This window comes from Bombus flavifrons, chromosome 4 (assembly GCF_040668555.2).
Source record: "Bombus flavifrons isolate JBK064 chromosome 4, iyBomFlav1_principal, whole genome shotgun sequence".
NCBI lineage: Eukaryota > Metazoa > Arthropoda > Insecta > Hymenoptera > Apidae > Bombus > Bombus flavifrons.
This window is the reverse complement of record NC_138445.1, coordinates 3,197,399-3,225,043: the sequence shown is the minus strand read 5'-3', so window position 1 is coordinate 3,225,043 and position 27,645 is coordinate 3,197,399. Positions and strand designations below refer to the sequence as shown.

Genomic DNA, 27,645 nt, shown 5'->3' with positions numbered 1-27,645 from the left:
AGATTTGAATAAATCGTTGCATATTGATAATTTAGTTTCGAACAATTTTAATCCTCTTCCGTGCCAATATTCCCGCACATAGCAGGTTAACCGAAAGTGGAACTTATTGCCAGTTGCATTAAACGTCAGTTAACGGTACCGAACGTGACAATTAGCATCGAACAAATTGCTCTATTTAACACGCGTTTTGCAATTAAAAGACTACATCGATTCGTCATTCATTGTTTGCATTTCAAGGATATCGAATATTCTGAACGAGTGGCTTTAAGATTTGTTGCAATTTGAGAGACAGTAGAAGACTTTTGTAATGGCAGGAAATGTAATTCATTATAGAGCGTTCGGTCGAGTTCTATCTAAATCTGCTCCGGACACTCTTTGGTCGTACATTGCGTTTTAGCCCTAAAAGGAAGATCATGTTCGCGTGTGCTCCTGAAAGTACTTTAGGGTTCTTTGGTTGATCCATTGATTTTACTGTTGAAAGTTTACTGTTACTCGATGATTTTAAACAGATACGACGAAAAATTTCTCAAAAATTCATATTATCCGTGGACTGCAACTAATACATTGGTATACGATAGTTCGCGATATCAATTTGCATATATCTGTAAATGTTAAGGGGGTGTCCTGAATTAGAATGTTCTAAAACAGCGCTTTTTGGTGATTTTTTTTAGAAGGGGAAGAAAGAAATGGAGTTATTGAATTTTGAGGTATGGTTTTATATATATTTAACGAATACAAAAAGATTTTTTTAAAGTAAAAAAAAAAAATTATAACAGATTTTTATGCCTATTTCATGGGCGTATCGTCGCTGCAGTCTTCAATCGGCGGGAAAGATCCACCTCGTAATTCTTCGCGGAAACGAAAAACCAAAAAAGGATTAAATTATTATATATTTTTCTTCTGGGTGAACAAAACAACGGCAGAAAGAAATGTAAAATTAAAAAATTTGGCGGTTTTAAAAAAAAAGTGTTCTTTAAAAAAAATAAACTCTAAAGTGCTATAACAATTATTTAAATAAACTTTTTTTCTGTCGTTTTTCTAACTTTTTTTCTAACTTATTATATAGGATAGAAATCCTAATTTCTAATATTTCTGAATAAATAAATCCTATAAATATGTTATCAAAATATATAGAATACAATAAGAAAGCAATAAGTATAAGATAAGCTCTACATTTCAAACTGAATGATATTCAAAATAATTAATAAATGTATAATAATTCATGTAATTCGAAGCACCCAAAACGTACCGTCGTCAATTTACAAAATTTCTACAAAAAATTACAAACTGTTCGTTCTAACCAGCCTAGTAATTACAGTGTTAATTAAACATTAGGAAAATAATAACAATACAAATTCAATTTCAGAATGGCAATTCGAGAAAGTTGATCTTTGGCAAAATGTTTCCGAATCTTCGATCCAGATCACTGTGTGCTTTGGTTACGGAAAGTAGAATGTCTTAGATAGTTATCTTGCTGCGACACGTTCCGCCGTTATTAATCCCGAGTTTCCGAGTTACGTTTCCGGCCACGAACAACAGGATCTATCGGGTTTATAGTACGTTAGCACACAGACTGCCTTCCACGGTACAATTGGGTCAATATTGTTCTATATTGATAGTTGACACACCTTCCGAACTCACGGTAAATTGGATCTTGTCTAATATCGAGAATAAAGAGAACACTATCACCACGACCACGTTCAACTTCGAACGTATGACGCATTCGTGAAACGATCTTGTAATTTGATTTTCCAGCAAGCTACGCTGCTTATTTGACGTCACGAAATAATTGAAGCATTCAGCAGGAAACGGATAAACCGAGACGCTGGATTTCTTCTCCTTCCCTAATACGTTTCCCTACGACTTCTAATTTAAGCACATCCTTCTGTGAAAGTGTAAATTATGTGGATAATTAAGCAGGGTTAAATAAATTTCATGGTTATAATTTCCTTAGAAAGAATATTTTATTTTTCTTGTAAAACAATATTTTATTCGTATATAAATTATGTACATAATAAAGCAGGGTTAGATAAATTTCATAGTTATAATTTCCTTAGAAAGAATATATTATTTTTCTTCTTGCAAAGCAATAATTTATTTGTATATAAATTATGTACATAATAAAGCAGGGTTAGATAAATTTGATAGTTATAATTTCCTTAGAAAGAATATATTATTTTTCTTCTTGCAAAGCAATAATTTATTTGTATATAAATTATGTACATAATAAAGCAGGGTTAGATAAATTTGATAGTTATAATTTCCTTAGAAAGAATATATTATTTTTCTTCTTGCAAAGCAATAATTTATTTGTATATAAATTATGTACATAATAAAGCAGGGTTAGATAAATTTGATAGTTATAATTTCCTTAGAAAGAATATATTATTTTTCTTCTTGCAAAGCAATAATTTATTTGTATATAAATTTTGTACATAATAAAGCAGAGTTAGATAAATTTGATAGTTATAATTTCTTTAGAAAGTATATATTATTTTTCTTCTTGCAAAGCAATAATTTATTTGCGTATAAATTACGTATTTAATAAAGCAGAATTAGATAAACTTGATAGTTAGAATTTTGTTATGATGAATATCTTATATTAATTATAATAAATTATAATAAATTAATAGAAACAAACAAGTTTCTTAGTTACAATTTCATATTTACAAGGAATATTTTATGTTGTAACATAAAAGAATATCCCCATTTTTATTTCTAGTTGTTAATTAAAGAATCTTGAATTGTCATATTATATGTTTTAAGTAAAAAAATATAATCACATGAAAGTTGGTAAGTAATATTAACAAGAAAAATTTCTTCAACTTAATTATGTGCATGCTATAGATTGTAAATGCGAGCATAAAAGCAATAGCGTAAAAGTGCTACTTCTAAGTATCGTAATATCATCGTTAGCATGTCCTCTCTCAGAGAATTATTCTCCGCTATGGTATCGTCGATTCCAGGTGATGCAGGTGACGTGGTGGAGGGCACAGTATTGAACGTCGACATATTTTGATGGAAATTTATCTTGGAAATGTTGGATATGTCGATCATCATCGATTGCAAACTCTTTGTCATGGTTTCCGACTCGAAGCTGTCTTTGGTGTCCTGGTCAGGACTCAGCACGTTACTCTCCACGTTGTGAATAATTGGTGAACAGCAACGAACGCTCTCCACCACATCAGGGAAGATCGATTGCTGATGCAGTATGTCGTCTGCTGAGATTTCCTCTTTCTTCGAGCACAGAGACTCGTTCGTCTGTATTTTTGTCGTTTCTATTATATCTTGAGCGCGTCCTTTGCATGTATTAAATGCAATTTTTAGATCAATGCGTTCCTGCATTAGCTGACAATCGTCTATATTGTCCAATTTGCTTTGGGTACCTTTAAATGTGATATATTCTTCTTGTAGGTCGCATAAAAGATTTTGAATGACGTTTATGGAGACGTTTTCATCACAGGTATCAAGTACCGCTTGAAACGATTCTAACTGTCTCTTGAACGCTTCTCGTTCTAGTTTCAAATCTTTAATGAGTTTTTTTCGTTTAGAGGATATGAAGAGTTTCATTGTGAGATCAGTCTCTGATGCACAGTTGCTATTTATTGTGACGGGAATTAGGCCTTGCGATGCAATTAACGAGCTTACCCAGTCGCTGCGAGATTGAAGTTATTGGGACTTGCTGCACTGATGATTATGATGGAGTCACGTGGCACTATGTGGTTGTCAGTGTCATTGGTATACACACTTGTCTTGAAGGTTTAGTGCACGTGTATCCGGCTCGAAGGATCACAATGTTCGATCGTTTCGCGAAGAGACGCGTATCTTCTCGATACGATAACCGACACCAAGAATCAACCGATCCCCTATTTCTAAGCGAAGATTTCTTAGCAAATCAAGGTCTTCTACTTGAAGACATAATAGCAAGTGACATGTGTTCAGATCTACGAGTTAACAGCAAATGAAGTGTCTTCTGTGACGATAAGATATATAAGGAACTAGCGATGGATGCCGGCCGTGCCCCACCAGAGACCCCTAGGACACTCGTAGGTGGAAATGGTAACTCGTAGGTTTTAAGTAAGGTAATGGTAAGGTAAGGTAAGGTAATTAAGGGCCTCAACCGTAAGAAATGCTAAATCTCATAATGGTTCCTTAGGTTTATTACGGGCCCGAATAAATAATTTCATAGAATAGAAGAAAATGTTACTTATGAAACAGATATGATATAAAGGATTATCGTGTCATTGTTAAATTTTGTTTTTCGAAATGCTATGTTTCTGTATGATATAATTTTATCAGCGCAGATATTTGCTTTTGCTTCGCAGGCTTTAGTGCTTTCGTTAAATACGATGCTATAAGGAAGGGACGCATTAAAGCGAGGAATCATTGTAACTAAATTGACGTCGAAATTACCAATATTCTCATATCCAAAGATTATAGTGTCGCTGCGTGCAATCGCTATTAAATGCTACGTGATTATCAGGAGTAACGGCCGTTAACTAACGGTGCATTTTGCTCATGGGTGTGGCACGATATTGCTACACGACTGATGGGCCCTGTCGCGATAACGGCGTTGTCTGTTTCGCGTTATCGCCAACTAATCAGAGCTTATAACGACCGACAACATCGTTCTCAGGTAGATACGCAACATTTCATAAAATCTATTTTATATTAATCCAATTATTGGATTTTAATATGTCCACTTCGGAGTATGGAAATATAAATAAACGCAGATTCATGCAAACCTAAAATACATTTTGGCAGCCAAATAATTTTTAGATGACTAAAATATATCATGACTTATCGATATTGTATTCTTGACGAATATCGTTGCTTTTCATACATACTTTTCTGTGCAAATGTTTTGGAAAAAAGAAAAATGATGTGCATATCAAGCTAGCTAGAATCTTGCAATCGTTCATCGGTCGATTTCCTTTTACGAAACTATATGGAAGAAAAAGTAATATTTTAGAAAACCAGCCGCGAAGGATGACGTGGAATGAAGAATAGGAGGCGTGACGTTTATAGAAATATATTGTCTCGCGTTAGAAATAATATCGCTCGTATAATAAATCTCGTTATTTGTACCTTTACGTCATACTAAACTCGATTCGACCAAGTTAGTTTCCTGGACATTAAACTTTCCAAGAAACAGACTCTAATTTTATTCCTAAACAGAATGTTACTTTTCAAGAACGAAGTGAGAAAGATTTATTTTGTCTCGGTTTCTATTCGAAATTCTTATTTAATTTGCGATTTATTTACAATTGTTCAATCAACGTTAACAGAGATTTGAAAACGTACACATCGAGTGTAGAGTAGAATAAAAATATAATTTCTCAGATATTCAGCTATTTCCAGATATGCGATTAGTGTGTATAAATAATTAACGAAACAATATGTGAGCCTGATGCGATCCTCGGGCAGGACGACCGTCAAGGGTCTACGCTACCCGAGTGCGGACCCATCATAAACAGTAGGCCTATTGTACAGTCAAGGTACTTTAGGACCCCACGGAGAAAACCCATAAGGCACGAAACTTCTTTATTTTATGCTATTTTTTTCTCAAGAAGACCAGACACGCGGGTTTTCCCAAGTGTAAGGTCACCCGTGCGCAAACCTTCATGAAGGCAGCCAGCCCATCCTCAAACATACGTCTTTACCCAATGATGAGTTAGGAACAGAATTGAGACACACCCACCACGAACCTTCTCTCAGCAACATTACCAAGACTCACTCTTGCACCAGTACTCTAAGAGTCAACATATAACAGTATTCAGTCAGTGACCATTATATTTAACAGGATAGCCAGTTGTATTAATTAAAGACAGTTGAATTAAATTGTTGAATTAAAGACAGTTGTATTCAGAGTAATAAGTGGAACTCAGTGAACTTAAAGACAGCTGTATTCAGAGTATTGAGTGGAATAAATAAGATGAACTAAACCTCGCTGTTTACATTTATTATAATCCTCCACCTTGGACGCTAATAACGTTCAAGGTTCGCGATACCAACCGATCAGTTGTGCCTGACTGGTCGCTAGTTAGTTGAGTGTCGCATCAACTTTGTGTTTATTAGACTTTAAAAAATAAGTAATTATTCTTCTAAAAAAAAAATATGAAACTTATTAGATATGTCATGGTTCAATACAAAATCTACTCTGCTAATTCAATAACATTAACTATTTGTACGAAATATTTATTTATTCAAATTTACACTTCATCAAATCCTCATCACAAAGGACATAACCTAACAAACACGAAGATGGTGCCCCGCTGGGGATAGCCACCCATATGCTAATCAAACAGCCAAAAAATTCTACCAAATGTCCAAATCGGACAAATTGTGAATGTAAACAACTAAATAAAAAAAAAAAAAAATCAAATCCTCTGAAATATCCTATGTCTAGAATCGTCGAATGTTCATAGAAAATAACAATAGGCACCAGAACTTTTGTTACGTCTCGTGACCCTACCATAAACTATATAATCCATCCCTCGTGTTACGTCGGGCGACCCTCTACCTAGACCAGGCCATACACCGACGCCCAGACGGGAACCAAATGTCCGCTCATCCTTACTGCGTACCCTCAATAATCTTAAGGACCCATCGTAAATCCCAGTAATTTGCTAATTAAGGTCCTTCAGACCCAACAAATATCGTTTTTCCAAATTATTTTCTAAAGACTATTGTCTACTACGGCTTTTTTTTTTTTTATTTATTGAAATTTACAATCAATTCTCGCATTGAGAATTTTCAGTAATTTTTCTGGCGTGGCGCAGTGACGTGGCTAATTATTTATAATAAGTTAATACTTATTATAGATAAGTATAATTTTTAAGTAAGTATTATATACTACGGCTTGACAAGGGAAAGTTAGATTTCTCACGTGCAATGCTTCCTACTAGCAACTTTCTATCAAGGACGGCTAAGACCCTTCCTAGTCCACCAACCTTCGTTTATCCAATCAGAAGCAAGTATACTGCCCTCACTTTCCTGACCAAAAATGTCATGAACGAATCCGATGGTCCCGTGCGCTAGACACACCCATCGCTAGCTTTCCTCCGACACAGCTTCGTCACTATACCTTACTTCTTCTACACCGCTAGAAAAGTCAACTTTGCTTATTATACAACGCTAGAGGAGTCTAACTCACATCATCTATCTAAGTCGGTTCTCGGGATTACCGAACATTCACTTTCTCCATTAAGTATCCTCTAGTGCTACGTCCACTAACATACTAAATTCAACTATAAGAGTCTTACTCTATTGTGCATATCTATCTTATCTTCGTGCGACAAGTTGTCATCTACGATTTATACCTACTCAACAGTGTAACTTAACAGTGTAACTTAAGTGTTGGAAATAAAAACCTTATAACCCTGTGAATCACAGTGTTATACTATCTGAATCACCCCTATTATCTTAACGGAAATCAGGGGATCGGTCAACTCGTGGTGTCGATTATTATAATCGTAACGGGAATTTACGACTCCTGTTGACGTCTCTCCTCGCGATTGCATCTCCCCGCGATTGGTCGAAAATACACCTCGGTCGAGATGGTAATCATTTCTACAAACATACTTATTCGGAGCAGCAATAATCCTGAAGAACTTTCATAAAATTTAGCATTTTTTGCAGTCAAGGCTCTTAATTATTACAAGCATATTTTAATTCGAGACGTTTCTTAGGGTTATGATTCATTCCGGCAAAACACGGGAAAATCGGATTTTCTCATGTACAATGTTCGAAGGTCACTTCTACCTGCGAGTGACCTAACGGTCATTGGTGGAGTGCGACCAGCATTCATCGCTGGTTCCTCATAAATCTCATCGTCATAGAATTTACTTGATTTGCTATTAACTTTTAGATTTGAATTCAGTTGAGAATTCATGCGATCACCATAGTATTTAGGAGAATCGTTCGACGCTCCTCAGGATCCATCTGGCTAGAGTCTTCCGACATTATTCGGCGCTCACGGTACGATCACTCGATCATTCGCGACTGTCTATCTGTTTGCTCGCCATTCAGAACAAGTTGGTCAAGATTAATCCGACAAGCAACTGCTGGCGTGAAAATCACGTACCATTGTTGCGAACTTGGATCTTACAAGTTCCAAGAAATCGATGAAGCTGGTAACGACACTTTACATCAAATGATATATTCTTTAAATATTCGTTTCACAGATATTTCATTTGTATGCTAGCCAAGATTGTAATGCTTCAAACTAACATTTGATTGTTTCAACGAACATGTTTTTTCTCTTGGTTACGAAGAAATAATATAATGTACTTGTTGATTATATGCTAGCCAAGATTGTAATGCTTGAAATTAACGTTTGATTGTTTCAACGAACATGTTTTTTCTCTTGGTTACGAAGAAATAATATAATGTACTTGTTGATTATATGTTAGCCAAGATCGTAATGCTTCAAATTAACGTTTGATTGTTTCAATGAACATGTTTTTTCTCTTGGTTACGAAGAAATAATACAATGAACTTGTTGAGAATTGTGGAAAAATTAGTCGACAAAATAAATATATAGCAACACTTACATTACATGTAGAAATGATAATAAAATAGTTTCATGTTTATTTAATATGTGATTTGCAAGATATTCGTAGATACCCATTGCATGTGTCTCAGCATCTTTCCACCACTGTTACATCGGGCGACACTCTACCTAGACCAGGCCACACACCGCGGGCAAGATGGTAACCAGATGTCCGCTCGTCCTCACTGCCTACCCTCAATAATCTCAAGGACCCATTATAAATCTCAATAATTTACTAGCTAAGGTCCTTCAGACCAAACAAATATCCCTTTTCTAAATCGCCTTCTAAAGAGTATTGTCGACTACAGTTTGACACGGAAAAGTTAGTTTTTTCTCACGTATGATGCTTCCCACCAGCAACTTTCTATCGAGGGCGGCTAAGGCCCTTCCTAGTCCACCAACCTTCCTTTACCCAATCAGAAGCAATGTCTACTGCCCTCACCTTCCTAACCAAAATTGTCATCAACAAATCCGATGATCCCTTGCGTTAGACACACCCACGACTAGCTTTCCTCCAATACAGCATCGTCACTTTAACTCACTTCTCCTACGACATTAGGAAAGTCAAGTCAACGACTTCTCCTACGACACTAGGAGGGTCAAGTCAACTACTTCTCCTACGACACTAGGAGGGTCAAGTCAACTACTTACTTAACTTGTACATTCGCATCAGTGTAATCATTTCTCTACAAAGTTGTTGAAATAAATATAAAGTTATACCTGTTGAATCAGTTTAACTACTCAATTAAACCACCCCTATTATCCTAACCGAAATAGGGGATCGATCATTTCGTGGCGTCGATTATCTAATCGTAACGGGAATTTACGACTCCCGTTGACGTGTTTCCTCGCGATCGCGTCTCTCCGCGAGTGATCGAACAACCACCATGCGAACGGAACAGTTGCATTCTTCTGTTCTACGAGATGCTGCGTACTCCCAAACACACACTCATACTCATATATGCGTATCACTACTACGCGGCTAATCTGATGTAGCACAGAAAATTACATTTTTATCAATTATTTATTACTTTTTAATTTTATTTTTATTAATTTTTTATTAATTATTCGAGTCTAGCCATTATTTTTGCACTGATTCTTCGTTTCGTAAAACACGGTATTTTTTTCCGGAACCTGACTGCCGTTAGTTTTGTCCGCTACGTTGTTCCCGTAAATAGCTTATCAGTGCTTTTGTAAAACTGTTCGTAATGTAATTTCTGAAGTTTCTAACAACGACCGGAGTAAGATACTGCTGCTGGTAATTAGATATTCGGAAATATTCTTAGAAGTTCGAAATGGATGGTTGCATAGTTTATATGAGACATTCCATGCTACGTGAGTTTCAAGTTGATCACAGTGCAACAGATGTAGCAATGTACGTTCGTTCTGCATTTGGCGGACTGTGTTCTACTCGTCGTACTCGCCGCAATGATTTGCGCAGCTTCGTGCTGAGAATTTTAGTCTGAAGAGGAACGTTTAACGAAAGTTTCTAGCGCAGACCGAATTCGTCGAAGAAAATTCAGAATCACCTATCCGGAACATTGCGTCTAAACTTTGAATCCGCAGCTCGAATGTTGGAGGTAAGATATGCATTTCCGTGAAAACAGATTAAGTTCGAGGCGCAACCCGTGAATTATTAAGTGCGAGATGTAACCGAATAAGTCGCTGAAGCACGTCTCTGTCTGTGTTTTATATCGCATACAAATTCGACGCTTTTTGTCCAATTTATTCCTATGGTCTAACGTTGAAGTTTAACTATTACGAATTACGAGCGCAATGAAGATTTTAGTACGTAATAAAGAGGAAACATTTCGATTTATTTAATTCCTTATAAAATCACCAATAAACTTTCGTTTATTCCTTTGATTCGACAACTAAATTTGACAACTAAAAATTGACAACTACAGACATTTATGCAACTTTATACATTTACGAACATAATCAAAGAAATGGAATCTGAGTAGAAATTTGTTCCGTCCACTAAATATCATACTGAGTGCTCTATTTCAAATACTGTTAAAAATACATATTTTTGCATGTCATATGCGGTTTGTAGATTTTTGGAATCTTAAATTTTCTAAAAATGCATAAACATCTGCAGTCTGGTGATAATTAAATAACGCATCTGACGAAAGCCATTCGAAACCATCAGAAATAACAATGAGCTTTTTAAAGAGCGTGAAAAAATGATTTTTTGCGTTACTTAGATAGCAGGATAATATCATAAAATGAAACGAAGAAAACTTGGCCGAGAGGCGGACGATACTTTTGAAGCATTAAACTAATTAAACGATAAAAGATAATGTTCTGTGCATCGAGCATACGTAGAACAATTTATTATAAATTATTCGGTAGAAATAAAGCTATCAATAAGGATTTGCAGGACGAAAAATATGAAATACAACGTGGCAGGGATTGCAAATTAAAAGATTATTCTCTCGTATTGAAAAAATCTTTTGTATCTTTGCGACAATGCAGAATCGGATGTAACAACAGGAATGCAAAAAAGAAAGAGAAAATAGAGCTGGGATATTGAAACGGAAATTGAAATTTATTTCCCATTCACTACACTCGTCAGATCTGACACAAACAAATTTTTATATTTCCAATCTTTAAAAAAAGTTTTAGATAGAAAAAGCTTCGATAACTTGGAAGCTGTAAAAAAAATGTAACAAATATTACTCTCGATGATGAATGATTTTTGCAAAATTATAACAAAATTAACGAAGGATATTTAGCTCGAGGCAAGTATTATGTTGTTCGAAAAGTTTCTTTCGTCTTATAAGGAAATTATAGACGCATAACGTTTTTTGTTTTATATTATTTTGTCGAATTACGCACGATCGATTTTGTTCTGTTGAAATAAACACCGCGACATTTCACAGACTTGGTTTCACGTTCGTATGAAGGTGCGTTGTTGTAAGAAACACGTTTGCGAAAGAAAGACACTTTCCGGACAACCTAATATAAGCTACTTTTATCAAATCGAATTTGTCAAATCGAAGACTCGTCCTCACGGACAAAATTTACAGCATCGTAACTGACATAGTCAATCCAGTATTGGTTTACAAAATCGCATATTCAACCGAGTAAATTACTTCCTTAAAATTTATTAACTGACGACGCGAACTACCCATGCATCGAGCTTGCGAATTGCATTGAGGGGTGTTTATTGAACCATAACTCCGACCAATTGATAAATACACGCGCCTGCATTAACGCGATCGCATGCAAGTCATTAAACTTATCAGTTGGTCGTTCGAATGGTCGCTGTTAACTGATTAATCAACGTAACGGCGCGCCTATCAGGCGCAATGAACGAAGTCAATTATTCACCGAGAGCATTTCTATTCGTCGGTCAGAATGACGTGAACTCGAATCGTTGCGTGAATGCAGAATTAAACCAAATGCTAACCGCAGCCACGACGTTATCGCCGATATAATGGCCACATAGTGTCGTAGTAACGAAACGCAATCGGGCCGCTTCGGATTCGCATCGTAACGTTAATGGGATGGAATGGCTGTCGCTCCTACCGCAACGCTACGATAGAATCCGGACGACTTGAGCTTTCGTAAATCGAGTGGTTATCGAGGCCAACTATGGACCAGACACTCAGCTTCCTCTTTCCGTGTCGCATTTCTTGGCGAATATGGTGATTAGTCGAAGCGATCACCGATCGAACAGTAATTAGCGAATGGTAACGCTGTCGAACATACGGCTCGAGCCTCTTCACAGGCGTTGGCTGTGAAACGTCAGGACATTTAACTCGCCGGTTCGGAAATGTCAAACGATTCGATGCTTGACTGCGCCCTGAAACTTCCTGCACCCTGGGCGCGGCCATCGATCGCGATCCGTTTCACGGAAAAATTTATGTAACCGGAACACCGATTGCCCAGGATTTAAAACCTGCTTCATTCCGCGAATAAGTTAGGTATACAGCCTAACTTGGGACATTTACAGTGGCTCCTGAAAGTATTCAAACGCTCCTAGAAACTTTCTACGTGTGTGAGAGTGTACTTTTTATGCACGAGAGTCAGTCAAACGTAAACCGAACTTTGCACATTTATATCTCGGTATAATGTTTCGAAAAGAACAATCGGCTTATTTTTCTATGTTTTTCTGCTTTTGCCGCTGGATTGCCAACTTTTTCATTCCAGTTTCGTAGAAAGTGCAGGCTTGGGTGAGAAGCCAATCGCGCGCGAATTATTCTACGTCTTCGTTGTTGTTAAAACCTTCTCCTCCTAACGCTTTCTTCGGTGGCCATGATTTTGTTGAACTTTAACTCCTTCCGAATAATGGAAACCATTCTCCTACAACTAATATTAACTTTCCAGCGAATTTCATCATTCGTTATGTTCGATCGCTTCCGAACTGCTTCGATGTTTGCTGGCGTTACACTTGTCTCGAGTCATCGCAGATAAAATGTGTTTTCACGTTTCTTGCTAATGTTTCATCCTCAAACTGTAGTCGCGATCTATGCAAAAGTCCAGTGGGTTTTGTGCTTTTAAATAAAGTAAACCTAATAATCATGCGTTGTGCAACCAAAGACATACTGTTCCCTCGCTCATTGCGTTATCTACCGAAGGAACGATAAATAGAGCAGCACGTGGAGTCTTTAAATGTCTTTAAAACATTTAGCTAAACTGTTTGAACTCCCATGCAGTTCCATGTGGATTAGTGACGTTGCGAAGATGTGCCACACACGAACCGGCTAATATTTGACCCTCGTATTATACAGAAAACATTTAGGAATTCCACTAATACCAAATTTGAAACGGATCTGAAAATGTATGTACGAGTTGGAATATATTGAATTGGACAAAAAGTTCATTCCCTTTTTCGTAGTTAGATGGATCCGAGTTTAAAAAATTGCTGTCAGCTATTGCTGTATCGTCGTATCGTTGATTAGTTAACAAACAGTTGCAGAATATAAAGCAAACATTTTTCGAGATACTTGTTTTTCGTTGGCCTGGCGCAAGTTGAAACGTAGTTTATTAAGACAATGCAAGACCACATGTGTCAATCTTCACAGGACGAAAATTGGCGTGGCTTGTGTGACGTATTCCACACCATCTGTGGCATTCTCCTCATCTTGCACGCTCATTTATTTCCTTCGTTAGAAAACTACTTCGACAATAAGAACTTGCCTTCTTTGAAAGACTGCAAAAGCAAATTGGAGCGTTTTTTTCTCTCAGAAGGTTCTTACAGAAGGTTCTCTCAGAAGGTTCTCTCAGAAGGTTCTCTCAGAAGGTTCTCTCAGAAGGTTCTCTCAGAAGGTTCTCTCAGAAGGTTCTCTCAGAAGGTTCTCTCAGAAGAAGAAACAGTTTTACAGCGATGGAATAATAAGATGGAAAATCATCGGAAGGAATGGAGCATACACTGATTGAAAATAATATACCTAAAGGAGAAAACACGTGCTCAAGTTTGGCAGTAAAAGCGGAACTTCCCGTTCCACTCAACGTTTACTGCAAGTGTACACTTCGCGAATATCGTCAAAGTATTTGAATAGCCAATTATTCGCTACATAAGTCATAACACGTAGTGAGAGTACGTTTAACAGTAACTCGTTTTGGTCGTTTACGACCATCATTCATGGCCGTTTTTCATTAGGTGCATGTTTGCAATAATTGTGTTGCAACTTTCATGTACAGATACACTTTCAAAATGGTTTCAAATTTTACCAATTTAACCTAAATTCGTCCTGACCTATTTCAGTAGTAGTAAAATTTCCAAAAATTTATTACGATTAGATTGCAGATTTTTATGCATAGGAGATTGAAAAGTGGAAAAATGTATAGAATACGTACAGCATTAAAAAGTCTCCCATCTATCACAACATTTAATAAACAAGACAAATTTCTGCCCAGATTCTATTTCTTTATTTGCCTTGATAAAAATATGAATTTGCATAAATGTCCAATGACAATACACACAATACGAGCACAAGTATTTTCCATAGTTAATTAAAGTAATTAATTAAGTAATCTACATATTTGACAGGGAACTTTTGTTCCTATCAACAATAATGTTGATTAAATTAACTCAATTCCATGGCACTTCCTTTCGACTTATATCCTACCTTTAACGCACTAAAAAATTAAACTGAATGTTTCAGTCACAATTTGAAGTCAAAAGTTAATAATCTTCTTAAGAAATTAATTCTTCGAAAATAAATAATCTTCTCACATTGCCGTGAAAAAGTTTTAAAATATTTTACACGGCACATACAACACGAACATCAAAGTTCTCAATGGCATTCAGATACTTTTGCGAGCAGGTGTACCCGTACGAATACCATTTCCTATTTACGATCAGCCAATTTTGGACGTCTGAGTCACGGGCTGGATCACGAGTAGACAGGGCGAGTCAGCGGTTATTAACAATAGTCAGTATACCGGCCATGATACCGTACGCTTCTTTGCACTAGTCGTGCCATAAAAACGCTGGTAAGTACAGCGCATGCAATTTCGACGACCGCGGTGGCTATGGGTCAATCACCGGACCGCGATATTGCTTATCGATTCTCTCGAATTGATTGACATGCCTGGAAGGGCCAAATAGCTACGCGTTCGGTCCTCCATCTTTTCCGGAAAAAGTCCAACAGTTTTGCCAATTTCTTTCTCAATTTTCTTCCATCTTATTTCCACCGGAATTTTACTTTATTTATTTCATTACGTCTATTTTTATAATTTTATCGTAAATTTATGCTACTCTATACGAGTTTGATTTATCTCGTCGTAACATCTCAAAGGATTCGTTATAATTCGTATTCGTTAGGAATTAGACAAATTATACTTTAATAACGTTATAACAAATTGTCATGTGAGTAACATTTTGCTGGAAACGATCGCGACACGAAATTTATTTTCTTTACACGACGTGATTTAAATTATAGAAAAAGTAATTAGAAACGAAAGATAAATAAAAGTAGTTTATAGAAAAAGTGTTATATAAATGAAGTAAAAGCTTTCGCATGAAATCTCTCTTAGAGGAAAGTTGCTAAACGAGACACGGCGAAAAGAGAAAAAGGAATGAATGATATTCATTCCTTTCCTTTTGACGCGATTTCAGATGTCCATGATATTTGAGAGATGTTATGTCGTCCTTTTGTATCAATCATATCTACTGAAAGTGAACATAATTTCTTTGATAGTTTAAGAAAAGCGCAAATAACGAATATTAAAAAATTTATCTAAAATATTTCTAGAGACATTTCGTTTTACAATGTTCCTACGTACATATTTAAAAAATGTAACGAAACTTTTATGTCAATTATTGCATCCAAATTCTTTTTGTACAACGTTACAATTTCTCTCTCTAATTTTAATTCCCCTCTTTTAATTAATTTTTATGTACAAAATTAAAAACAATTCTACGTATATTCGCTATGAACAAATTGCATTTATTACAGCAACAATTTCCTTTTACAGAAATGTTTAATCGTGTTTATCCTGTTTCTGAGATGGGTAAGCTTAATTTCTTTACTTATTCAGACAACGTGGCAAGTTTCTAAGATAATTCTGAGCAAGTAGAAAATGGATAAGCACATTGACCGTTGGATTGTTACAGAAAATCGATATATACTTCGACCTTTATTAATCTTTTTAGTTCGAGAACTATTCAAATAAAAGTTAGTTTCGTGAAACTTTAATATCAAACGCTGCACATTAAACTTCCTCTTAACGTGATAATGCATTCCGATTCCGCGTTGACCATTATGAAACGTAAAATATTAGGTTGTCCGAAAAGTTTCTTTCGTTTTATGAGGAAATAATAGACGCACAACGTTTTTTGTTTTATATTATTTTGTCGAATTACGTACGATCCATTCTGTTCTGTTGAGATAAACACCGCGACATTTCACAGACTTAGTTTCACGTTTGTATAACTGTGCATTGCTGTAAAAAAGCACGTTTGCGAAAGAAAGACACTTTCCGGACAACCTAATATTATGTTATATTTTCGTACAAATACGCAATACAGTACAAGTAAATCAGCAATAGTTCACGCAAGTAAGAAGTATACACTTAATTTGGTATTTTTCTAAAAAATATGCTAAAACTATTCCATTATGGAAACTAAATGTTTTAGTTTTTGTTAAATGAATTTCACAGAACTTTTACAAGAAGTACAAAGTGTGGCAAATACATAGATAGTATTTCCACAAAATCATAGTTTAGTCTATAAATTATATTATCACTTATGAATTATTTATTTGAAGACTAATTATAGTATTAATTTATGGTTGAATCATAGGTTCGTTCATATTTTGTTAAATAAATGTAATGAAATCTATCAGATCACAGGTTAATTTATTTACCTCGTTTCTCTGTAAATCCATTCTTCTATTTTTATTTTTACATTCTTCAAATAATTCCTATAACTTTTCTCAAAATGCATACGTTACTGATTAACTACATTTGACATCAATATATTGATTTTTATATGTACATCTTACAAATATATTTTTTAAATAATGTCGCTCTGATGGGACAATGTGATACAATATTTCCTAAATTAGCAGAAATTTCAGGTTATTCTTCGTGGTTAGTCGATAGATACGTCAGGTATTACACGTGTCGTTGGCTACCGACTACTCGTTCAACAATGGTGTCATAAACTGTCTTCTTTTCGAAGACACTACAAATTTCGATTCAATCGCATCATACTTATTGTTGGCCACGAGATTCTGAAAAATCCGTGAGCTTCATTCTGCAAGGGAAGCTCCTATCTTCATCAAAATACTACTGAAAAATATTTTTTTACCTTTAGAATGTTCAACAATAAAAGAAGAAGAAGAAAAAAACGAAATCAACATGAAGTTTTATATTTCAAATTTCAATTATCTCTGCAGAACCAGCCTTAATTAATAATTAGGCTGTTAAACAGTACAACGTTGGGAATAAATCACAGAGTCAACTACCAGTTATTTTCCACTTTCCAGCAAAAGTGCACTCAGGGTACATTGAAATTCGAGGGTTGCGTGACCTTCAAACCATCGACTCTTGCACAATAATTTACCATCGATTAGTATTAGTAAATTGACAAGTTACATACTCATTGTAAATTATAGACTTCTCTATAAATGTAGTCTTCCCTACAAGGATCCTGCTTGCCTCTGTAGAGGACTTGTGTAGAGGATGGTTGATCGTGAAATTTATTAGACGAGATTGCTCGTTGTTGAAACCATCAAGTATATTTAAAATATTAAATAAATAAGTACAGATAATATTCACAAAGATGCTCGTACTAACGGATTCGCTAAGACAGTGTATAAGTTGCAAAATAAGATCGCTAATAACTCGTTGATAACTGATAGACACTCGGTAGATACTCATAGATATTGAACTCCTTAGGATCGCGTCTGTTTCTTTACATTGATCGGGGGAGAGCCGGAAAATTCGAATTCTACGTTTACGATTCGACGAAATTCGACGTCTACGTTTGACCGTAGCACGTAGCGGCGACATTGTTTTGCCCGGAGTTTATTTATTATTACATTATGTGTATCCTAACGATATTGATTCTCCGAGGCAAGACGACAACATGATTTGATTTGTCCTCTAGCTCATGTGCCGCTACACCTCGATCATCTCGAAGACAAAGCTTCCGATGGAAAAACATGTGCTCTCTTTAGATCTTAGATCTATTTGTTCACGTAGAATCGCCGTCTTTTGAATTGTACCACCGATTCTAAGACACCCTGTATATATGTACACAATAGAATTCCGTTTATGTGAAGGATCCTTGGTATAATAGCGCTATAAAATATAGTACACCGTATATGACTTTTCGTTCAGTTAATAGGTGTTTTTCTAAGACAATTCTAGGAAACGTTTGATCCTAAATACACAACAATGTCGCGGACTGTGGAACACGAGAGTGTGACACGTAACGCGTGCCTCCACTGTTTGTGTCTTGTGATCGATCTCGCACTTAAGTGGATTGACGCTGGACGATAGTTCAGAAAATAGGATACTACTATAATTTCGTTTATATAAACAAAATTCGTATAAACGAATTTCCTCCGTGTATCTATTTCGAGCTATCTGCAGTTTTATACAAACGCTGTGAGGGAATCGAAAAGCAGGGAAATCCTGCTCGTACTGAAGCTGCTCTGTCTAAATTTACGTCGACGATACCGCGAACGACGATTCTACCAGCATAAGGGCGCAGTCTTTTCAGCGAGCGGTGCAGGAAAAAAGCAACGAACGTGACAACCAGCGCGATGCTCGCGACTACGATTGATTCGACAAACCGTGGAAATGGAAGAAAAAACATTGGAAAGGCGCAGGTGACGCGTGTTCTTTCACGAAAGGTTGAAAGGACAGAGAGGCAGCGAGGGGCGGAGAGGAGAGAAGCGTCGAGGGAACCGGTCGCAAAGTGTTCGCTCGTTGAGCACGTCGATAAACCGGCGCGGTTTTTCCTTCGGAGAATCCAGATCCGGAGATAAGAAGCTGTCGAAGGCTGAAGATGGAAAAGCGCATCAATGACAGGGAACTGCGCAACTGCAGAGGGTTCCTTTTCTCTATTTATTCGGCCGCGTATTGAAGGCCCCGCACAAAGACGATCATTGCCCGGAGGCGGTTTTCGAAGACGGTGGGAAAAGGCGAGGAACGGACACATAAGCGAAAAAAGGCGAAGAACGGACAGAGGCAAAAACCTGGACGAGGGATGAAACGAGGCGGTGCCAGGAGGAACGAGGAGGCGGGCGGAGTTGTAAGGTGGCAAGCAGAGGCGGCGAGAGAGCCGACGGAGAGCAAGAGGTCGCGGTGCAAATGAAAAATAGTCTACGTCGTCGAGCCAAAAGTAACTACTAGCTTCTACCTACAGATAAGGGAAAATAACGAGGCCGACAGCGGCGTGGAAGAGAACTAATTCGGCGCATATTTCACACACGTCCGCTTTACGGACGCTAAGTATAGGTAAGCACGCCCGTTCCCCAGGATAAAGGAATTAATTGCATTGCCCCGGTTCCCATCCGTCTTTTCCTTTTCAACCGGAACTTTTTACCCTGCGGCACGCGGCCCTCGATCTACTTCTCTCTGCGTACAGTCGCGTCGAACCCTTCTGTCTGCTCGGTGCGTGACTGGCATCTGCCAATTCGTTCGATATTTTTCGTGTATGTTTACACGCTAGCTTTGAACTGTTGATGTTTCGCTTCGGGGCAAATCAATGTACCCGTTTCCTTGTCTTACGTGGAATACAGGTCGGGAAAGGATAGGAGTTTCTAGTTCGTATTTAAAATACGCATGCAATAGATCATCCAGGTATTCGAGTATTTATCGCAAAGGACTTTTATGTGTATAGGGCGTTTCAGATGTCAAACGACAAACTTTGACAACGTGTTTTGCAGCATACCATTTTGATCGATAAATGTTATATACGCCGTGGGTTGATTCGTCTTCGTTTTCGAGGTACGGAAGGGAAAGTAATATAAATCAAAAATAATCAGACTCGTTCGAGCTAGTTAACTTTTAATGATGATTATTTATTTCAAACTGTCTTTTACCTTGTCTTTTACAAAATTGTACAAGTGAAAAATTATTGTAAAAAAAACAGCTCGGAATAAATGACTGGTATTAAAAGTTAGCCAGCTTGAATGCGTCTGATTACTTCTGATTTATACTACTTTTTCTTTCGTATCTTAAAAACGAAGACACACGGGCCATGGTGTACATAACATTTCTTGCTGAACTTTTACACCGAACCAGTAATCAGTGTAAAAAGTAGTTTGGAATAAATGATTATCATTAAGAGTTAAGTAGCTTGAATGCGCCTGATTAATCGTGGTTTAACTACTTTCTGTTTCATATCTCGAAAACGAAGACGAATTTTGACCCACGTTCTACATAACATTTTTTTCTCAAAATGATCTCCTCAGTTCAATATATTGACGAAGTTTGTCGCTTGATATCTGCAACACATGTGTGTTATGAACAAAATATTTTGGAATTTTGTCAATACCAAAATGAACTACTATCGCGATATTCACGATTATATTCGAAACAATCTAAAAGCCGATGTAAATATGACAAAACATTTATTTACTCATCAAAATTGTCCGGACACTTGAATATTTTCGACAAGATTTAATTATACTTATAATTATAATTATAATTATATTTATTGCTTGTAAATACATGTAGTAATATATTACGAACGGTTGAACTAATTTTTGCAAACCACTAGAAATATTTTCTTCAAATAAATAAAATCCTATCAAACCTTACAAAAAGGAAACGATCAATTGAAAAAAGAGAAAGATACTATTGTATATTTTGTTTATACAAGTTTTAGAAAGTGTAATCCAACCTTTTTGATGTATCTTTTGTATCGAAAAATTCAAGTTTCCTGTTCATCAAATAATTTCAAATCTTTGATTGTTAATGTACCTTTGATCCAACGTCGTATTTAAAAATAATTTTTTTTAAATCATGTAAAACATATCTATGGATATCAAACGTTGACACGATGCTAATTATAATCAACGAATGATGATATTCGTGAAGAATCGTCATTTCCGAAAATGTGTTCTCGTTTATGCGAATCTGGCTGCTGAATGTTAATCTTTCAGTCAATTATATTAAACATTATCGCCTGTTTTTAACATGAATGGTCAACAGACTATTCAAATGACTATGCAAATCACAGATTTCCATGTGCTTTGTAAATCAATTACGCGAAGAGAAGAAACAAACAAAATGTTATTTCCTACGTGTACTGCATAAAGTTGTATCAAAATGGAATAAATTTGTGACCAAAGCTAACTTGATGCTAGTATGCAGCACCGGAAATGAAAGTACTGTAAAATCAACCATTGCAGAATTTATTCGAAACATAGGAGGATCCGCCGCATGACAGAATTCGGTTCAATAAAACTTGCATTCCACGGAATCACAGTTCTCTAGTGAAACTTTCGCTTCGAATGATTAACGACCGCCATAAATTCAAAGTTTCTCCATTGGATTTATATTCGTTGCGCTAGTTTATTCGCCGGTAAAGAACACGTAAAACGGAAACTTAGGAAACAAGCAATTACTGTCTCTCTGCCGGCTCGTCGCCGGAATGCTTTGTTGCTTCAGATACCCCGATCATTACATTTAGACCACTGTGCCTGTTCCCGCGATATTTTTTCGCGAAAAATCCACGATTGTCCGTTTTAGAAGAATTTACAGACGTTTACCACTTGCATCGCCGATAAAAGAATTAATTGCATTGCGGAGTATCGCGACCACAACCGATTTTAATTAACGACTGATGTGGTCTAAGAGACCGCGATTGGATCATGCCGATGTAGGATTATTTCGTTGGAAGACAGACTAGTGGATTTTCGGGCACTGAGTTTTAATTAACAACTCGACCCTTTGACGGAACCTTTCTTATTGTTCGCGAGATCGAAATATTCGGAAAGCGAACGACAAACAGTCGTTTTTGATGAAAGCTTTTGCCTAGCTAGCTGAAACCTTTGAATTTGTCAAATAGTGATTCTCTATTTCATAAAGAAAGTGCAGCGCTACTGTATCTTCAAAATAACAAAGAATTCAAAGCAGCATTCCGCTGTCCTATGCTACTGAGGTGTGAGACATTTAGATTTAAATGTTTGCAGAAGTTGTTTGTGTTGGAATACAACGATATCAATCGCATGTAGATAAGGTGGTTGATCGTACGGATTCTTCCCTTCGTTGTCCAGCGCTATCCCCACTAGTGCGCGTTCGTGAGATGTACCATGGCGACTAGCATGTGCATGCTCTTTCGAGAATTCGGCGGAAGAAACGTAAGGATATGGATGGAACATTCTCGATGGGCACGTCGAGAAGCTACTAGAAGGTTCTGTAGCACATGTGACGCCACACAGACACCCACACAGGTCACACTCATTACTGCATAGAGAGTGGGGTTCTAAACCTTTTCAAGGGCCATGGGTCACTAAGCAAGCCAGTCTGTGAATAACTAGCCAACTGTCTACATTCCACAACACTTACTTATATTCACTGTAATAATTGCTTAATAAATATCACATTATATTATTTCAACACAAACATTGTGTCTTCCACAGATTATTAATCTTAATTCCAAGATTAAATTCTAACAGTTTGAAGGAAATACTTTCTTATAAGTTGTCAACTAATAGAACATTATATAACATGTGGATCGACATGTGGATGTGTTATGGATTGTATAGACTTCTGGTTTATAATTTTATCATCTTACGTGGGATAAGAGATAAGGGTAGATCAGGTAGATCAGGTAACTCGTAATTTTTAAAATTTAGTCGTAGAATTGCATTTGTCTCGTTGCTAGATTCAGCACGATTGCGTCGATTTGTAACATTTGACTTGCAAGATTTCGCAAATAATATTAAATCAATTAAATCAATCGCGAGCTGGAGGTTCCTTGTTGCATCAATTGATAGATCAATTACTAAATGATTCTTTATGAACAGAGGAGAATTTCTTTTTTAATTTAATAATAACGATTGAATTATTATTAACGTGTAATATCGAGCATTATATTTGAGAACAAATTCTCCTAGTCACTTTGTTTGCTTTATTCGCAGAAATTCGCAGTTTTTTGCTTGGAGATCTCCGCAAACGACGACCGTGGAATAACTGCTCTCAGGTTTACATAGGCAAATCTATATTTTTTAACTTCTCTTAATCTCTCTTTTCTATGGCAAATATTAGAAAATTTTAGATTAACGAATTTTATGCGGTCATGTTAACGAGAATTCTCCTCTAAATTCTATACCTAGTTTACATTAAACTCTATTTGTTTCTTTAGTAATTCTGTGCTGCCAACTTTGCTTCTCATTTCGAAACTCTTGAAACTTTCTTACAGATACGAGCAAAAACATTTAGTGGAACGTTTCTCGTAATTTTGAGGGATTTTGGCATTTTTACAATGACTGGCGCATATTAATGAACATAGTTGTCGCTATTAACTAAACGTATTATACTAAACGTATCTGAAAGTTTATGGTCTTCGAAAGGACATTGGGACCTTTCTTTTGGAATTTTTGGGAAGATCCCCAATACTTTAGCCTAGAATTTTCATTATAGCTGTACTTAAATAACGAAACTTAGAAGTAGTTGTTTATGATTTAGTTCGATTATGTTTGCCCGAGATTTATGACAGTAGGTTTGGACTCGAAGTGACATAACTGGTCGCTAAACGTAGCCACGATCACGGGATGGACGTTTTTACCTAACAGAGGTATGGAGTAGTCGTATAGCTCTCCTTAAAAATATAGTTGTAGCGGCACACGTGTTCGAGGACAAATCAAGCCACGTGTGGTTTTGCCTTAGAGTATCAATATCGTAGGACACACACATACTATATTAATAATCAAACTCCGAGCAGAAACAATGTCGTCGCTACGTGGAACCCTCTAACAAAGGCGATTGGAATTTTATTGGTACCCCCTCGACCAATATAATATAAACGAACGCGATCGTAAGGAGAGGAGAGTTTTCATCAGTCTCATTCACGTGCGATCTCATCAGCGAGTTTTACACACCGTCTTTACGATCAGTGAATAGTCTGCGTTTTAACAAAGAGTTAGTTGAGTTCTACTTGTACTGTGGACAAGTAAGTTGAGTTCGACTTAGACTTTGGAAGAAAGCGCATTTGCTATCCCGTTGACCGTGGGTTCGTTATTGAACCTAAGATCATTGTCATTAGCATCTAGAGTATCTAATTACCACGGTTACTTGTCAAATTCTGTAATAATCATATTTGTACCAGTAAATATCTTCTCTGTTGTATAACAACAATGGCTAATCCGAATGATTCGTTACACGCCCCTAAACCTAATGAGAACTCGATCAAAGTATTTCAGAAGAAGCAAAAATGGGACAGAAAGTTGAACGAAAGTCCAATTCAGTTGATTAATAATATTTCTTACTCGGATTAAAATACGAATACTTTAAATTGTGTTTGATTTGAGCTATGATACTTTACGAAAATATTCGTCGTCTACGAATGGTTTGTTGATATATGTTTAATTAATTAGAATAGCACTAAAATTATGAAAGTTTTAATATATCGTGTCATAGAGTACCTAGATATACAGGAAATCATAAACGTATAAAATACGAAAGGAATGAAATGAAAAATTCTGATTCCCGTGGCAAGAATCGTGAAAGTAGAAATTAAATTAGAATCGTTAAAAACATCGCAATCCAGCTTTCGCACTGTCGTGTTTGTGCTGACTTAATTTTACATATCAGATGCTTTACGACAAATTACTAACATAAATTTGACTTACCTTTTCGCCGCTGTCGCTAGGTAGGTAGAACGTCAGTACCGTAAGAAAGGAAATTCCCATACACGGAATGATTATATTCACAGTGTAGAAAAGTGTTTTTCTTCGCATTGTTATGTTAAATGTGATATCCAGATACGGCTCGTCGCAGCAGGTGTAAAATTTCTCGTTTCTGCGCAAAAAGAAATGCAAAGGTACATGTTTATTTAATTCAAGGATGCAATCAAAATGTATTCAAATTACTGCAGGAAATATGTTCCCATCGTATTATGTTACGTATCAGGTAAACAACGAAATAAGATTAATCCTTGCTCTAAGTTAAATTTGTATTATATCTTTATATTTGCATTGTAAATTGATATTTTACTGATTGACGAATTTAAATGGACAAAATGTTGGCGCATATTACAGCCTATGAGTAAGAGAGTTAACAATGAAAGAGCAAATAAATGTATTTTAAATGTTATTTCAAGAGGCGTCTGAAAATATAAAAATTCAGCAAGTTTTAGCAGAATTAATTAAAACGTCTTGTAATTAAAATTTTGCTTTATCATTACAAATAATGAACTATGTCTCGAATATTTTACTTTTACACTTTACCTCTTTATAAAAGTTTCACTGTACTTTTATTATTTATTGTATTTTTAATCAGAGAAAATTTTCTCGTAATGCTTTAATATTATTAACTTGTTACATCGTTAATTACAAAGAAATAGTCGTTGCTCTTTTTTATTACTTTTCTTGGAAGTGAAAGAGCAAGGGAATCTAATTAAAAAAAAAAAACACGAGGATCTAAAAACTGTTTTCCCGTCGTTTTCTCAGAGAAAGAAACCAAAAAATGGAGAAGAATTTAATATTGAAATCAGGTCTTTCATTAACGCTTTGGTAGCAGATGGCGATTTTGAAAGCGCAATTCTGTCAAACGACATGCAAGATGTCCATTCTCTCGCCCGAGGATCGATCGAAATTCCGGTGGCAATTTGGGGCCGTCTGACCATTCCTCTGGCTGTCTGAACATGGCAATGATATTCCACTTACGTGACAAGTCGTTTGAATATCTAACAAAAACCTATTCGTATGAATGTCACGTCGCATCGTTCGGAAAAAGTAACTCGCAAAAGTACCAAGCATTGAATTTTTCTCGAATTCAGCTATATTTAATTCGTTCGTGCCAATGTTATCGACATTTGTTGATAATTAATATCGAATAAAGTTCTGTTTTTGCAAAGATATTGCTCTTTCATATATGGCAAAATATTCACATTACGCATTTTGCAATCTGTTTTCACTTTTTGTCGAGTATACTTGTACGTACGTTTCATTTTGCAATTGTCGTTGCCTGTACATTTCTACAAAGTAAATAAAATGTAAATAAAAATCTGGTTAATCATCGATCATGTAAACGTTCTTAAAAATAATTACATTCACAAGGGGACACAAAAAAAAGCACGAGGATTATGCGGTAGAAAAAAACGCTACAATTTAAACAAAATAAATAAAACTGGTGGTTTATCCACCACTGTATGAGTTAACTAAAATACTTTTTAGAAGATTCTAATAAAATGCTGATTGTTAACAAGATATTAACCCCTTAACTTAACTCGTACTAATAACTTAACTTAACTTAACTCGTACTACGGGTTATGCCCGTAGTTGTAGGTTAAAGGGTTAAAGATAATCGTGAAATAATTGTACACACAAATATGCAGCTTTCGAAACATATACAGAGAATACTGAAACAGGTAAAGAAGTATGCGGGAAACATTTATGAATATAACATGCTCACCGTACTGCAGGTACTTCTAAAATATCCCATTCTACCGACATGTAGAATTCGGAGAGATCGACTCCCACGTCCACTACATTGCTTCCCGATTTCTCGTCCATGTGCCTTAGATCGACCTACTCGAAACAAAAGAATCCTCTGCATTAGCATCTTTCGCGTCAATATTTTTATTAGATTAGTAATTTTCATGCCCACGTAGTTTACTTTCGATAAACGAACCTGCAGCCTGGATGATAACACTTGCTTTTAGTTTTATCCATCACATTAGTAATTTATTTCTTTTTTTGCTTTTTCTGTCTAACAGCGTTGTCAAACAATTATACGACATGTTTGAAGATTGTTAAAAAATTAGGAATTAATCTATTTATTATTTATGACGTAGTAGATGTATTACAAAAATTGCAGCTGTTATCGCATATTGTTTCCAAGAATTCGTGCTGTGACTTATTATTCTTGCGATAATGAAGTAATTAGTACAACAAACATTTCAGAAAGATAAATACGATTCGTTGAATTCTCAAATTCAGGTGAAAGCCTTGTCCTCTTCGCATTTAAAAATGTTCGAGAAATTCTTACAGCAGCAATTCTACGTTAGAAATTGGAAAGATAAATTGTCCAATTTGTTTTTTATTGGAAGGATTATAAAACTTGTTACTGATCCGAGGAAGAACATTTTTTCGACTTGCGCTATACTCTGACGAATAATCGTAATGAGAGACAAACAGATTTACCGACAGGAATAAAAATCACAAACAACGACTAAACGTACATTCCTTACAGAAGAATAAAAGTAGCTACATAACTGTTAAAGTTAGCTGTCGGAATCGATGGGAAATTCGTGGCGTTAAAGTGGTGGTACGTTAAAGCTCTCGGTATAAAAACGTGTTTTCTCGTGGCTGCAAGTCCGTTGTTACGGGCTAAGTACGAACAATAAATTCCGAAATGAAAGTTAAAGTGCATGTCTCGTGATGCACTTAGTGTTCGCAAAAGCGCAACGGGAGCAAAACACTAATAATAGTCTGGATGAAAATGGACCG

At 36.1% G+C, this 27,645-nt stretch overlaps 1 protein-coding gene across 10 annotated transcripts in view; it reads right to left on the bottom strand.

Annotated features, from left to right (window-relative positions):
- The window catches only part of nAChRalpha4 (nicotinic acetylcholine receptor alpha4), a 369,922-nt gene that overhangs the window by 77,272 nt on the left and 265,005 nt on the right, over window positions 1–27,645 (bottom strand). For all 10 annotated transcript variants that reach the window (XM_069112189.1, XM_069112187.1, XM_069112190.1 and 7 more), the window contains 2 exons: window positions 26,609–26,724; window positions 24,826–24,994 (listed from right to left, as the gene is read on the bottom strand). In XM_069112189.1, the coding sequence (XP_068968290.1) occupies window positions 24,826–24,994; window positions 26,609–26,724 (285 nt within the window). The remainder of the gene's footprint in view (window positions 1–24,825; window positions 24,995–26,608; window positions 26,725–27,645) is intronic.